General features: G+C 34.3%; 2 protein-coding genes across 2 annotated transcripts; both read right to left on the reverse strand.

The window, feature by feature from the left end:
* Nucleotides 1–4,081: 4,081 nt before the first annotated feature.
* Nucleotides 4,082–9,728, reverse strand: LOC113104784 (uncharacterized; the record flags this gene model as incomplete). Its single annotated transcript, XM_026266133.1, has 1 exon — nucleotides 4,082–9,728. A coding segment is annotated over exon 1 (5,647 nt), but the record flags the coding sequence as incomplete, so codon positions are not given.
* A 94-nt stretch (nucleotides 9,729–9,822) lies between these two features.
* Nucleotides 9,823–14,929, reverse strand: LOC113104783 (uncharacterized). The gene is made up of 3 exons (XM_026266132.1): nucleotides 14,498–14,929; nucleotides 10,265–12,326; nucleotides 9,823–9,827 (listed from the first exon to the last, which is right to left on the reverse strand). Exons 2-3 carry the CDS (start codon nucleotides 12,324–12,326, stop codon nucleotides 9,823–9,825), a joined length of 2,067 nt encoding a protein of 688 aa, XP_026121917.1. The 5' UTR covers nucleotides 14,498–14,929.
* Nucleotides 14,930–17,272: the final 2,343 nt, after the last annotated feature.

Here is a 17,272-nt window from a genome sequence, read left to right on the forward strand (position 1 = left end):
TTGGTTAACAAAAACTGATATATATTAAGTAGTACATTAAAGAAAGAAAAATAACAGTATATCAACAATAACAACAATATTCAAACCTTAAAACATTTAAGTGCTTCTTTTAATTGAAAATGTTGAAAATCTTCCGTTAGTCCTAATTTAAAAAATAAAAAAAACATGAGAATAATATTTCTTTAATATTTACATATTTAAGACAAAAATGCAATTATGAAATCATTGAAACGTATGAAAATGTATTAAAACATTTTAATTTACAGAGTATAAAAATAAATTTTAAGCACATCAAAAACTGAAAATAAGAAATATAAAAATAATTCATTCATTCATTCATTCAATCAAGTGCCACATTACTCTGTATACAGTGGTCTGTCAGTGTCTTATACTTCTTTCCTGTAATTAGACATCTCTCCAACAGTAATTAGTCCAAAAAAGTGTTACATGTCTGCAAATTTGATGGTGGTATTACTGTTGTGGACTGGTATACAATTACTTTGTGAACAGAGAACAGAACATAAATCTAATCACAGTCTTGTGTAAGTCCTGTGCTGACAAACAAGAGTGAAGAAGTGGGTGGTGGCCCATCCTGAGTGATTACAGTTGTTTGTTAAGAAGTCCTGTATGCATAGGAAAATATTGATTGGAGGCCTTGCTCAAAAATCTTGAAAGCTGGTGTCCTCATATTACAATCATTGTTATGTTCCTCATTGCTCCAGGTGCAATAGTATAACATAGAAGGCAGTGAAAAAAGGATCACCTGTTGACATGTTGTATCTGTATATCTATTGCTCACGGTGTAAAATTAGTGGGGGAACATGTAGTTGACTTGATGTAGTTGAGAATCAGTCTTTCCTTAGCAAGTCTGGATTGCTTGTGTTAATGTCATTGTCCTGTAATGATTAAGGCAGCTTATTGCAATCTTCTTGGGAAGTGGCATCATAGTGAATGTCTTCAGGTATATTGGAATGACACACTGTGGTAGAGATCAGTTACAGACATTATATCTCAGTTAAATCCACAGCACAGTCTTTTAGATACCATACTGGAACAAAATCAGTAGCATTTACTTTCCATACATTGATATTTCCTTGTGTACGTATAATGTCAGAAGCTTTATAAACTGATGTGGGGGTTAAACAACGTTTCATCCGTCTTTCTTGTGGCAGTTGAAGTAGCCATTGACCTGCTGTGGAAGTAAGGAATTGTTACTGTTTAAAGCTGGCTTGGTATTATTATTTTGGTTGCTGATGTTAGTTTTATCTTGACTTGCAAGGTTGCCTTTCAGATATCAGGGTACTTGACCATTTTTTGCTTGTAAACTACTTTGGTATATCTGATGCCCATTTTCAAGTTCAACATGGTCATACTGTAGTGATCTGTGTTGCCATACTGAAAAGTCTTATTATGAGGTTTTACGAAAAGACACACATGTGTTGTCATGCATGGCTTGGACTTGAGAATCATACTTTTTTTCTTTTTTTTTGTGAATTTGCAAATATTAAAATCAATATTGTCATGTTCAAATACAGTCCTTTCAGTGGTCTTAAAAGGAGTTGTACAGCTGCCCAGAAGCTGAAATATTGCTAAACTGATGCACACAGATATTATAGTCAGTATTTAGTCAAAAAAGACCATGATTCCATGAAAGCAACTTGCCTTGAATCAAAAGTCCAGGAGGATAATGGTTGTATGAGGCTGTCATTAGTGTTCTGTCCAGTCAAATCCTTGCGTAGCTAGAGTTCAGTAGAACTGATTGTTGTCCTAATGATGAAGATGATGTAGTCTTCAAAGTAGCTTAAAACATTTGATGTACCTGTAGACAATGAGGTACTGATTAGAAAAGATCAATATTTAACAATTTATAACACTTAAAAAAATATGCTTACCTGTTCATCAGTGCTTGAAGTACTGCAATGTTCAAAATAAAGTAGCAATGGGAGACCAATATTCCTGAATGTTCATCTGTGTGCCTTTGTTTTTTATCGTGTTGCTATTTTGTTGAACAGAATTTTTCAAATATTTTGCCATTTAAATCTCAATGGCATTTAAAGTACTTCATTATACACTTCATTAGTGCTAACATTGTGATCCAAATATGTACAGAAATGTATTCCAAAATGACAACAGATAATCATTTTGAACAATAATATACATAAAATAAAGAAAGACAATGAATGAATGAATGAATGAATGAATGAACGAAAGAACAAATGAATGAATGAATAAACAAAACAACAAACAAAAAAAATTATTATATTGAAAACTAACAGAATGAAAAAAATAGGTGGGTGTAAAGAACAAAAATTGTCTTCTTTCTGAGCCTGATAGCCCAAAGTATACTTCATTTTTCACATGTACGCAAGTGACACTGTACAGAGCTTGTGACGTGAATTTCATCAAAAACAAGGAAAAACAAAGCAGACATTAGAAATAAATGAAGCTTTCAAGAAGCACAAGTGCTAAACGACTGCGTACACATACAAAAATCAAGTATACTTTGGGATTAATTCTGCCCTCATGTGCTATTGGAATTTGTGTACTTCTTATGTCTGGAATCATAATTATGTCTTTGTTTTGTTCTGGTGTTTTGCTGTCCAAAAAAAAAAAATTGAGTTTGCAGAGGACAAGTTTTTATTGACTTTAACTTTCACTGTTTGCCACTGTAAAGCTGCTTTGACAAAATCTGTATTGTATAAAAAGCTATATAAGAAAATAAAAGTCTTCTTGATTATATATTTAAGAAATCATATTGCGTGTTACTTCAATATATTTACTTAATTTGATGTTTAGGTAAAATTTAAAAGTAGAACAATTGTAGTTATGATCATTTTCATCAGTAGCATGCACAAACTTTTATAAAAGAAGGCTCAAAATTAGGTTTTTCTTGTTTAAAATCATGTTCAAATTGGAGTATTACTCAATATTACTGAAAGAGCAGTTTTGCGTAATCATTAGGTAGAAGCAGGGGCAAAGTTAAAATTAAGCCCCCTACAAGAAATTGTGTTGAAATTGAAAGGGTAATCAACAGTATCAAAAAGGCAATTTTATAATTTTCTATTAAATATGGAGGGGCAGGACAAAAAGATGAAATCAAGTCCCACTTTGTTGAAATCACTTTCAGAGTAGGAGAGGTTGATAGTACTGAAAAGGCACATTACAGTCAATAATTTAAGACACAGGGGTGAGACAGAAACAGTGGTGAGGGCGAAATTAAATCCTACATGGTTAAAATAACCTTTCTCCCACAATCTTCAGTCCCACCCCTTATCCCCTGTGCATGCCACTGATTCCAATAGCACATGAAGGCAGAGTATATTCCCACAGAGGCCGTCCACATTTAAATTCCACCTCTGTATCCCCCACCCCCCCCATAATGTTGGACGATTTCATCATAATTACCATTTCAGCACAATGCATTCATGACAGCTAAAGTATGTGGGCATGATGTCAATATGTGTTTCATTTAAGTCAATATCCTTTACATAAACATGATCAATTAATGTGCCATTTTCAGTTGTGGCTTTTTTAACAATTTGCCTGAAACCAAAATGCTGCATAACAGCATGAACACTTGCTTTATTGAAAAGATTTTCATTGAAATCTCCAAGAATTATTTTACCACCTGGTAAGTAGTTCACTTCATTAATTAAGTTAATCAAGTTCTCTCTAAATGACGACATGTTATATGATGGTGGTCTGTAAACAACTGCCACAGTTGTGTCCAGATGTTCTATTCTGCACATCATACATTCAATGTTAATGCATGGTAAATCCATTAAAGCAACTTTGACTTTTTCTTTGTGATATATACCAACACCACCATGATTTTCCTCTTTTAGTTTAGCAAAAACATCTTGACTTGTGTCATATGCAGCACTACGTGGTTTATCATTGAAAAAGTAACCAGCAAGGCTAACAGCATTCTCCACATAGTTTGGTTTTAGCCATGTCTCTGTTACACATATCATATCTGCTTCAAAGTATCTGTTATCTTGGCGAATATCTAATATATGTGGGATTAGTCCTTCAACATTATGTAACATCATTTTGTATGTGAAAGTTTCTGTTGTTTCACATGGAAGAATGAATGGAGGCATATTCTGTAGTACTTGCTCAATGTTATCTTTTGCAAAAATAACGTTTTCTTTGAAATCTTCTATGATGAGTCCATCAAGAGAGGTCACTCGACTTAATGCTACATATGCTTGTCCTGCAGCAAATATCTTTTTCATTGAAACAACAGCTTTGTCCACTGTTAGGCCTTGTACTTTATGAACTGTGCAAGCCCAAGCTAATCTGATAGGATACTGCCTTCTGACACCACCATCATTGGTTACTTTCTCTTCTTCAGGTTCAATTGGTGTTGCTTTCTCCAGTCCAGGTTTTAAACACGGATGTTTGGCTCTTGCTTCTTTACCAACTTGCTCATTGTCAAATTCAATATATATTTTCGAGGGAAATGTTTCATTATCATCATAACAGAATTCTTTAATTGTCCCAAAAACTCCATTCACAAGACCATCTGAAACATTAATATTTTTTATAAGCATTATTCGAGCACCAATAGCTAATTCAAGGGATTTTTCTAAACAGCTGTTATGAACTCTGAAATGATGCCCATCTTTTTCTTCCATTCGGCCAGTTTTAGCATTTCTCTCAAAGTCTTGTGCTTTTACAGTAACTGTGTCCGAGCATAATTTATGCAGCATATGTATGTTGTGTACATCAACTTCACTGTTTGTTGCATAAATGTGGATGTCTGTACTATCATCACCATCACCTGTTTCACATTTTTTAAGCATAGCAACGTCATCTTCACGCATTGGTTCATCCTTTTTACGTAGCCTTAAACGACTTAGTAATTCAGCAAATTCTTTGTCCTTCTGCCTCATGATCTCTGTGAGTTCAACAACACTAAAGTGAGTTTCCCAAAGATTCACACTGTTCACTGGTTCAGTATAAAGTGGTTTTCCTTTGACGGGAGAAAGTTGATAAAAATCTCCGACTGCTATTACTGAGACTTTTCCAAATGCTGAATAATCTCCTGTTTGTTTGATTTGTCTTAGTCTGCCATGAATATATGCCAAAAGTTTATGATCAACCATTGAAATTTCATCAATTATTAATATTTGCAGTTTTCCATATTTTGCTCTCAAGGAATTAATTTTTTCATCTCCAAGTGGCTGATATGGCAATGTAGCATTCGTTCCAATAGAGAAAGTTGAATGTATAGTTTTTGCATTTATGTGAAATGCACTGACACCGGTCGGAGCTGTTAAGAGCACATGAGTCTCATCTGGATTTTCTGATAACTTTGATAGAATGCGAGAGGTTTCATAATAGATTGCTTTAATCAACACTGACTTTCCAACTCCTCCAGGCCCAGATATGAACACATGAAATGGTTCTGGGTTTTCACCTTGTACTTTTGCTAGACACCACTGTCTCACTTTATAAAAGATTTGTGACTGTTTCTCATTCAAAGAACGCAGCAAACACATTGCATCTTTCTTTGTCATAGCACAAGGATTCTTTTCTAATGTGAACCCATGAACATTTGGTAATAGATCAGGAATGACATCATCACCTTCCTCTGTTTCTATTGGTTGTTCTTTTCTAGTATCCAGACATTCTAAACGCTCAAGTTCTGCTTCTGGACAGATTTGGGCCCAAGCGTCTTCCATTGGTCCATGTTGTTCTAAGTCATCTTGAGCTTTTTGTATACTGTCTGCTTCTTTTTCAAATTTTGACCTGTTTGTGTCCACTATGATTTTCACTGACTCAGGCTCATCATTATACAATGTTACAAATCCAGTCTCATAAAACTCCTGATATGTAGTGAAATTTGGTGGTTTCAGTTGGCTTTGCAAAAAATGAGGCAAGAATAATTCCAAAATACTTTGATAATAATTTTCAGGATTTTTAGTTGGTGAAAAACGAGCATATCGTACGACTGCAAAATCTGTTCGAGTTCTTTTTCTCACAAACCCCATGTCATTTTCCAGTTTTACTCGGTCTGTGCATGACTTTTCAGATTTGGACAGAACTCTGTACTCTGATGCAAAGGACGCTAAACACATTCCTGTAAATTCTTGAGTTTTTGGACGAGCTCTGTATCTGTCTGTGATGCTTTTCATCCATATTTCATCATTGTCAATTTGTCCATTTTCAGCTTTTTTATTTATGATATTTAAAGGTAAACTCATTTTGATTGAATTACCAGTTGGAATAAAGACCACTTTCCTCGATCCTTCTTTTAATCTCATATTAGTCAAACGATAAACGCTCTCTTGGGCAGACACCTCTCTATTGTGGAGGAAAACACTTCCAAGTTTTCTTAAAGCTTGTTTTGCATCCATATTGCCATCCTTGTGTGCTTCTTTCTGTGCATTTGCCAGCAGCAATCCCATTTCTCTCTCTGCTTTTGAAATGTAGGAAATTATATACACTATGCAAGAGTAGGCATCAACAACAAACTGTATGTCCATGTTTGCATTCCAGCATCGCAAAAGATCTTTATTATACTGATTCACCCAAACATCACTTGGCTTTCTCTTCAGCACAACATTTGTTTTCTTTGTCATTTTTTTATAAGCACATTCAAATATCTCTTGATTTATACCAATAGATGCAAACATAGAGTCAACAGAGTCAAAGACAGCATCAGTGTTCAGCAAACATTCTCTTACTTTTTTCATTATAGATTCAGCTAATTCTTTTGATATCTCTTTAGAGTTGTCTACCTTTTTGTCTTTACTTTCACATTGTCCATCATCTGTTGTTTTGTCATTGTTATCTATTTGTCTTCTTCTTGAAATGAAAGTGTTTTCGCTAGGTGGACGTGGAAAGTTAAATCTACATGTAGTGCCTTTCTTTCTACATGTTTTAGCATGTCTTTTGCTGTGCTGTTGGACAGTACTCACAATTTCATGCATTTCTGTTTCATCTTCAGGTGGCATTTCACAAGTGACATAACGATCAACAAATGCTGCAACTTCATCATCATCCTCTCTGTCCACTTGAGGTGCATTCTCAACCCAAAACAGACAATGTGTGTGAGGTGATCCACGTTGTTGAAATTCAATTCGATAGAAATAATCTATTATTTTTCCAATGGGTTGAGCTGGTGACATAATGACATCTTTCAGAAAACAGTGGAATCGATGATCAAACATTCTGGCAGCAGTTACTGGGTTTCGTTTCAGCATCCCACATCTGTCAGACCAGTCCAGTTCATCAATAGGAGTTTGACAACCCTCTTGTTTCACAATACACTGCAATAATTCTGGCCATCGCAAATCAGCTGAGGAAAATGAGCAAAACCATGTTGGGATCCCAAGTTGCCTTACCATTGCAAACAAATCCTTCTGAACAGCTTGCCAAAAAACAGGACTGCCTCTCACTGGCTTTAAAAATTTATAACCCTCGTCATAATTTAAAATCCTTTGAATTGAATCTTTGTCTGTCAGCATTTCTGAAGTAATTTTTGTTTGCTTGCTTTGGTCATAGCCTTTCCTCAATGCAATAGATACATTCGAGACAACTTGATTCAGCTCTGACAAATATTGTCCATAGAATATGTAGTCAATGTTTTGGGCAAAACGTCCATCTGCATTTAAAATTCTATTGTTTAAATACCTAGATAATGTTAATTTCTCAGGTCGTGAATCATGAAATGTGCCTTTTCCTTTTGGGAACAAAACTGGAAAACATTTGGCCTCATTAGTTTCATCCATTAACATTCTCACTGGATTATTGCCTTCTGCTGGTGCAAGTGACACAATGCCATCAAAGTGTTGATCTAAGACCTCTTGAGCAATGTCCACTGGCTGCAAACATGAATCCATAAATAAACCATGCTGCTGTCGATCATGAAGTGTTTCATCACTCATCTCATTATCATCATTGTCAATGTTTTGCTCTTCATTAATAAGCATGTCCTCACAGTTGTCTAAATTAGACTCATTTTTGTCACTGTTATCAGTCATTTCCTCTTCTGTTTTACTCAGAGGATTAATCCAAGTTTCATTAAACTCTACATCTGTATACCACTTGTTATTCTCTTTTAAATATGCCAATGCTCTTTTAATGTTATTGGTATGTATATATTTATACTCATAATGCCCTTTATATGTCAGTTTTCTCTTAAGCTTCACTCGTATCATAAAATCATGATTTTCTGACCTTGGTAAAACATTCACCACTTTTGTAACATTAGATGGGACAGACATTATTGGACCATGAACTCCGTTCTGTCCACCTCGTGGTAAAGCCAGCATTTTCATAAATGGAATATTCTTTGCTATTAGATGCTCCTCAAGTGAGTTTAAACATCTCAATTCAGCAGGAATTGGATTCAAAGCTAGATTATTACAAGCTACACTTTCAGCAGGTATTTTACCTTCACAAATTTTTCTATCACAAGTGTGACAAATCCATAGAGATTCAGCAGGGCTATTTTTATACACACAATCTTCAGTGCACTCTTTATTACACTGATGGAGATAATCCAGTGTTATACATTTCTCTGCAATATAACCACAATGGTCTGATTTCTGAAAATAGTTTTTTTTTTTACAATGTTTGACCTGCATTTTAAAGCAGCAACGATGACAAACTGAACAAATATATTCAGGACCTGTAGATGTTTTTTCTTTAAACTGTTCAATGACATAGTTCATCTCCCTCCTTTTAATGTCTACCTCACATCGTGTTGCAACATTTCTCATTTTAATATTATTGGCAAAAGTAATATCATTTTTGTATTTCTGTTTATTATAGTTTATCATAATTTCCCTGTATGTTTTATTTTCCTTATATTTTTGAACATTGTACTTCTTCACCAACTCTCTGTGTGATACATTTCCAAGGTATTTCTGAACACTACAATTCTTAACAGACTCTCTGTGTGATTCAATTTGTTTGTATTTTTGCACACTGTAATTCTTAACAGACTCTCTATGTGCTATATCTGTACTGTATTTCTGAACACTATATGTCTTCACAGCCTCACAATGAAAATCATCTGATTTGTATTTATCCACGCTATATGCCTTTACTTTTTCTTTATGCTGTTCATTTTTCTTGTATTTTTCAGTGCTGGATTTCATTATTGATTTTTTGTAAATTTCATCCTCATGGTATCTTTTCTTTGCTTTATTTTTTTTCTCTTCTTTGAACTCAATATTATTGTTGTATTGAAGTTTCTTCCTATAAAGCGTACGTGATCTTGAAGATAAAGTTAATGTTTCATTAAACGATTCTTGAAATGATGATTTACAAAAGCAGGCACAACTACCGTCTTTGGTTTTTACACATACTACAACTTCATAATGACAGCTATTTACATGTTTCAAATAAATTCCATGGTGTTGACAGCTGTGTCTATTAGAGGAGATGTTTGAAGATTTATATTTAAGCCATTTCTCTCGAGTATATGTAAAAATGTCTACACCAATTAAATCACTGGCTGCTTGTATTTCCATCTCTGTCGCCCAAGTTCCAACATATTTCATTCTTGATGTGGCAATGTACTCTGGTACAGAGCTGTATCCTCGTCTGAGATTCTGTACATACTTTTCTTCATTTTGCAGTATGTGTGTAACTACAGCTCGTCTCACTTTTCTGTGTTCTTCTTCACTTCCACTGACAGCGAAAGCTACTGCTCTAAAAAAGCAGTTACCATCGGCCAAAATACTTTTTGTTTCACAAGGTTCAGCCATTTCAATAATCTCATTTGAATTATTGTCTTCTTTTATGATGTTTACAATGTTTAGCTTTAAGCAAACACTCTTTTGTTGCTGTAATGTCAATGGACTAAACTGTAAAGAAACATTGACAGTTTCTGAAACAAATTCAACATCACCTGAATTTTCTTTTGTTGGATATAAAGAAGTATTTTCTGTTTTCTGGTCTGCACACGTTTCATTCACAGATATTTTATCTGTGTTTGTGACACAAGTCAAAGATTGACTGCAGTCAACATCCGCTTCCATTTCTGACACAGTCTTGCAGTGTAAATCATTTGATTTGTATTTGTTCACAGTTTTCTTCACTTTTCCTTTATGCTGTTCATTTTTCTTGTATTTTTTATTGATGGATTTCATAATTGAAATGTAAGTTTCATCCTCATGTAATCTTTTCTTTGCCTTCATTTGTTTTTCTTCATCCTCATGTAATCTTTTCTTTGCCTTCATTTGTTTTTCTTCTTTGAACTCTGTACTATTGCTGCAGTCAAGTTTCTCACTAGAATCCTCACCTGACTTTAAAGACACATTTGTTGCTAGATCAGACAGTGAATGTTGAGATGGTGATTTACAAAATAATACACAGTTACCATCCTTGCTCTTTCCACATACAACAACTTCATAATGGCAGCTGTTTTCATATTTCAAATATATGCCACTGTCTTGACAACCATGTGCATTAAAGGAAGCATTTGAAGATGAAAATCTAAACCATTTCTCTCGACTGTATGTAAATATGTCTGTGCCAATTAAATCACTGGCTGCTTGTATTTCCATCTCTGTTGCCAGATTTCCAACGAATTTCATTCTTGTTTTGGCAATGTAGTCTGGTACAGAGCTGTATCCTTGTTTGAGATACTGTACGTAGTTTTCTTCATTCTGCAGAATGTGTGTAACTACAGCCCGTCTCACTTTTCTGTGTTCTCGTTCTGATCCACTTACAGCAAAGGCTAATGCTCTAAAAAAAGAGTTTCCATCTGCAACAGTCTTGCTCGTTTCACAAGGCTCAACCACTTCAAGAGTCTCAGGTGGATTGTTTTGTTGTTTTACAATGTTTGCAATGTTTAACTTTAAGCAAACACCCTTTTGTTGCTCAAATGTTAATGGACTAAACCGTACAGAAACATTAGCAGTTTGTGAAAGGAATGTAACATCACCTGCATTTTCATTACTTGAGTATGGCGTTTTTGTTCTCGGTTGTGCACACGTTTCTTTCACAGATGTTTTGTCCATGAAATCATTCAGAAATCGACTGCACCCAACATCAACTTCCACGTCCGACTTCTCACCTTCACGCTCATTTTCTGCTGGACCAGCGTTCTCGATCACTTGCCAGAATGGCCGTTTTCTGCCAGTCATAACTGCGTTGACCCCCGTTACCTCAAACTCCTGATAACGTGCATTTATAGACGCAGCAAGTTTCCGGAAATGAACAATCAGCGAGTGCAAGTTACGATGGTAAACCACTACACTCTTACCGTCAGCTACACATCTGCCATCACCTCGTCTTGAATGTGGATCAATCACTGCATACCAGGAACCTTCTCTGACAGCTGCACATATGGTTAGCTTAATATTCACTAAAACAGCATCAAACCTCTGGAATGCTCGATTTACTGCTTCATCAAATGACATCGCATACCCCTGTAGTTCTCCATCATATTTATTGACACCAAACAAGCCAGTCAATGCTTCACCATAGTTTATTGAAAACCGACTATCTTTAAGTGTGTGTGTGTCTGGTAGCTCATGAACAGCTATGAAGCCTGATTCAGGATCGTTGATTTTCCCTGCGTCTCTCATGGCACTGTACAGGTCATCTCCATGGATCAGAACAGCATTCAGGTCACTTCTCGTCCACTGCAAAACATTTTTCATCTTACTCATCATAATTGCAGTTAAACAGTTTGCACCACATTGACTTCCCCTATTCCGGCCAAAACGGTAATCTCCTTGATGGAAAGAACCACTGATGTAAGAAGTCTGTGGAGATAGAGCAGAGACATCATTCACAGTCATCTTAGTATTATTAGTAGTAGAGAGAGGCAGAGAGGAAGACTGAGGCATAGATGAAGATTGAGGTAGAGTTTCAGAGAATGCTTTCTTGTTTTTCAGACTTTTCAAAGGCTTTTCAAGATCATTTTCAGGTAAATTGTCAATGGCAGGTTCTTTGCAAAAATTGTCAATGGCAGGTTCTTTGTGAAAATTGTCAATGGCAGGTTCTTTGTGAAAATTGTCAATGGTAGGTTCTTTGTGAAAATTGTCAAGATCAGTTTTTTTCAGGAAATTCTCAAGTTCATTTGCTTTCAGAAAAGTGTCAAGATCAGTCTTTTTCAGGAAATTCTCAAGTTCATTTGCTTTCAGAAAAGTGTCAAGATCAGTCTTTTTCAGGAAATTCTCAAGTTCATTTGCTTTCAGAAAATAGTCAAGATCAGTTTTTTTATGCACATTGTGATGGACACAATGTTCAGATATTTCTGCCGGTTTTTTAAGAGGCGGCAGACCCTCTGTTCTCCGGTCTGCCATTCTCTTCTTTGCTGCCTGGCAGCGCTGAGAGTGCTTCGTCCGAGGCATCTATACATGCACAAAAAACATAGAAACAAATTAAATAACACATTGCTGCACAACAATTCCAAAACATGATACAGCAATTTAAAAACATCAAGTGTTAGGTCTGATTAAAAATGTCTATTAATGATAATATGAAATACCATTATGTTTATTTTGATGTTTTCCAGTTAAAATGTTTATGCATACAACCACCAAATACATTTATTTGTAATAATAATAGAAATCAGCTTATGATAATAAACATATTTATTCATATATGTAACAAGAGAAAAAAATCACCTACATAGAAACTATGCTTTTCAATAAACTATACAAAATTATTCACACAGTAATGGTATTGCACTACAAGGCATAGATAGTGAGCAATACATTCTTTAAATCGCTACAAACCACTATACATCTGAAAATTTTGAATTACAGTAACATCTAGTGGTGAAATCACGGAGTAACATTTCATTTAATTTCTTTATACTATACCACTGAACACTAATCATCCTCCTCTTAATTGCATTTGAAATACCTTTACCCTATGTTTTACTTACACAATGTATCAAATTAAATCAGTATAATATAGTTTTTTTCTTTTCTATATAAAGAAATTAAAATTAAGGTTATTTTTTTCCAAAGTTTCAACATTACATTATATCATGACTACATATACAAGTCTATGTGTGTGTACACACACAGCAGTTCAAAAGCATTTTGAAGCAATACCAACTTGATCGGACTGATAAATAAATAATTATTCACAATCAAATAACACCCCCAACTACTCATGACTGTTTACATCATTTCAAAATGTGCTAAACAACAAACTTTAAATTTAATTTAAATAACATTATTTTTTAAATTGTATGACATAAAATTACACTTTTGGGTTTATTTCAGAGTTAATAATATTTTAATTGATTCAAATGGATCATACTACTTTAGAAAACTTACATACATTATAAATTTACAACACCAAAAGGCATGAAAAACCTTTATTCCCATTTAAGAACATCTAACGTTCAGTAAACTATTTCAGTTTTTGCTTGACATACACTCTGGTAAGTTACACTACTTTAAAATTAAAATATTAATGATTCTATTTTAGGATATTATAACCTAGAACTTGAATGTGGGAAATAATTACAGCTGAAAATATCAAACATGTTTGACCTGCGACAGCTGGATAGAATCAAAGTCTGAAGCTAAATGTTGCAGTGTGCTTAAATGACTCATTATGAATATATGATTGATCAATTTCAGTGCCTTGTTGCTTCATTTTAGTGTTGTTTTTTTGTGATTGAATTTTTCATAAAACATAATAGGAGCTTAATGGGAACAGGGGTGTGCTTAAAGGGCACAGCCAGACTTTTTGCATTTAAAGATGTACATCTTCAATTAAATATTTTCATCATTTAAAATAAAACATTTTTTTTCTTTTTTTTTATGAGTGCGTGAGAGATCAATATTTTATTTAAACATAACATATTGTATTGAAATCAATATACTGTGCACTAAAAATTAGGGCTGGATGATTGTGCCCTAAAATCAGAACCTCGATTAATTGAACATTTTACCTCAATTACGATTAATGAACAGTTATTTTGTTTCGGTATTGTTTTTTTTTTGCTCTCATAGTTCACTGACAAGGTTTGTACGGTAAATATGATTGACTATTAAAGGTGAGATGTTTTTTCCTACTTAGAGCGATCTGACTTCATAGCTCACTATCAGCAGTTATTTAATCTGTTCATAACATTTCTTAAAGATTATTGCTCAGTGTAACAGATAAATAAAGATCAGATAAATATAAATTAGCTAAGTACCAGTATGAGTGATGTGTGTGTGAATTAGTCATACCCTGTCTATATTATTGTGAATCTGTGGGTTGTAAATAGCCTAGTTCCTTCAAAAGTAGAAAAATATGCTATAATAGGTTTTGAGATTCTAAGCTACTTTAGTGATAAATCACAGGACAGGGCTGACAATCACAGGACAGCACTGACAACTAGTTTCTGCGTTCCTTTGTGCACGCGATCTTCACAGCCGTTTATATGAGTGTTCGTGTCACAATACAGCTACATGAACATGGTAGCTCAATGTAATAATACATATCCAATTGTCTAATCACTTGAATGTCCAAACTATAAAACAAATTCAACTGACAAAGTTTAGTGAAGACTCACTGCTTGCACGCCATCACTATGTGTTGAACCCAGCGTGCCCTTCTGTGTTTTGCTTTTATGCCACTGACTGGACGGGGCAGAGTCACGTGGCTACACACACAGTAGTATGCTTTTAAGGGGGAAGTATTAACAGGATTCAAAAACCGAAATAACCGACATTTACGTCAGTTAAAGGTTCTGAATTTTGGTTTCAATTCGATTAATCGTCCAGCCCTACTAAAAATGTTTGAATGTAGATTTTGGTGAGCTTAATAGGTACATTTAGCCTACATATACAGAATGTACAATATATTACATAAACCTTATCAACACTGTAAAACATTCACAACTTTACCCAAAATACTTTAAATGAAATACACGCCTATATTATTGCTATATACACACACACACACACACGTGTATAATATACACTACTGAACAGAATCTTAAGACCAGGGGATGCTTGCAAATTTTACACATTCGCACTAGTGGATCATAACCGTGTGTAAGTGGAGTTTTTTCTTTTTGCATTTTGAAGCAACACTTACAACCCGGTTATGATCCACTAGTGCGAAATGTGTAAAACTTACGATGCATCCAATGGTCTAAAGATTTTGTTCAGGAGTGTATGTGTATAATATATATATATATATATATATATTAGGGCCAGGACTTTAACGCATTAATTGAGGTTAATTACACAAAAAATAGCACATTAATTAAGATGAATTAGTTACAGAAAAAAATTTCGCATTTTTAATAACTTATTTTTGCACCGCAGAACGTTTCTCACTGGATGAGTTTCGGCGGACCGATTATACTGGAGCACCAACTAGCGTTCGCATATCACCGCAGCACATCGAGCCTCAAGTATCACCTCAACGCAAAACATATAGCAGCTAGCGTGGACTTTACACTTTATGTTGAACTATATATTATTTTGTTGGTGCAACTGGCAGTTTATGTTGAACTCTTTATTGTTTTGGCCAAGGTTATTGAGAGTTGGACTTAGTATGTTTTGGCCTTTGAGAGATGTTTTCTAATAGTCAAGGTTCCCAATGTTCTGAATGTAATTGACAGTATTGTGTTTTACTTAAAAAACACTTTACAGAAGTTCCAGCACCTATAAGCTACCTGAATTTCTGAAATGTACTATTTCTAAATTTTTTCTAAATATGCTATTGCTACACTTAATGGCAAAAATTGCACTGGTCTGCTAGACTTGGTTGAACAAAAATAAACAATATTTTGTTGCTTAAGCTTATGTATTCAGTCATTATTCAATGGTATACTATAAATCCATGTGAAAATTACTTCGCACTGATCTCAGATCAAATATTTATATGCGATTAAAATCGATTAATTAATTACAAAGCCTCTAATTAATTAGATTATTTTTTTTAATCGAGTCCCGGCCCTTATATATATATATATATATATATAAAGAACACACATGTATGTGTGTCTGTGTGTGTGTAAGTAACATCTTACCTCAAATCACGTTTCTGCAATTCTTCAACACAAAGCTGTGAAAACATTTTTATATAATGTTATTTATACAAATACATTTAACAAAAACATAAATACTTCACACTGCTTTTAAAGTTTTTTTTCTAAAGCTGGCCTGTCGACAAAACTCACATCTCTTATACAGTAACATAAGCTAGTCTAATAGTCAAAGCTGCATATTAGGACACGTGCTGATATTATAACGTTTACTTTGTTTCTTAATTCTTCATCCACTGAATTATAATTAACATCACTCATTTACATCGCTGTATCAAATATGTTTTCGCGATCACTCGCGTGACACATCTGTCAATCATGTCACACGGACGACACTTACCCACCACATCTCTTCCAATCACGAACGTATAGGGTTTCAGTTAGATACACAACATACAGCTCATAAACTAACGATTATGAAAGAACGTCATTCCTGTGTCATTCCACTTAGGCATTTTTCGATTAAGAATGATGCATTTACATGACAAATGCCACGATTTAGCAATGAGCTTTAGATAAAAATGCTATGAATAACATTTATCACGTGTCTTGCACATACACTGCACATGCTACATTTTTGTCTTAATGATGCACTTTCAACATTTATGTACAAAATACAGCCACAAAACATACTAACCCACAGTAAACAATTAAGATTGACTTAAAAATACCACGGATTAGTAATATTAATACACAGATGATTTAGATTACAAAGAGAGCAACCCCACCACATGCTTACCTTCTTCCACAGGTCGACAAAATGGCTCTTTGCGGGCAAGACAGGAAGACGTACTGTCTGACCTGTAAATCACACTGCCTCTAGTGGATGGAGTAATAAAAAAACACGTTATAATTACTGATAAATCTTTAAATTATGGTACAAAGACAAGACTTGCAATAAGCATTTTGTTGCCTATCATTAAATTTTAATAGTAATAATAAAAATATTTCAGATGAATAAAACGGTTCTTTTTGTTTTTTACAGGGTTTGATTTTGGATCCATATTACCTTGTATACATAGCAAAATACTTATCATTTATTAAAAATATTTGTATCTAAATGTGTATGCATTTATATTTGTGTACAACCTTACACTGTATTCAATATTATTAACCTATTCATGTCTGTGTCTATCCAAGTGTTTTCTCCATAATGAATGTGATTTACTGTCATACCTACACTTTGCATCAGTCTTGACCCCATCAGCATCCATGTAAAGTTCTTGGTGTTATGTTTTTAACTTAAAATCAGTCAAATTGTGGCATTACAATTCTCTAATATATATATAT

This window comes from Carassius auratus, unplaced genomic scaffold (assembly GCF_003368295.1).
Source record: "Carassius auratus strain Wakin unplaced genomic scaffold, ASM336829v1 scaf_tig00218116, whole genome shotgun sequence".
Taxonomy (NCBI): Eukaryota; Metazoa; Chordata; class Actinopteri; order Cypriniformes; family Cyprinidae; genus Carassius; species Carassius auratus.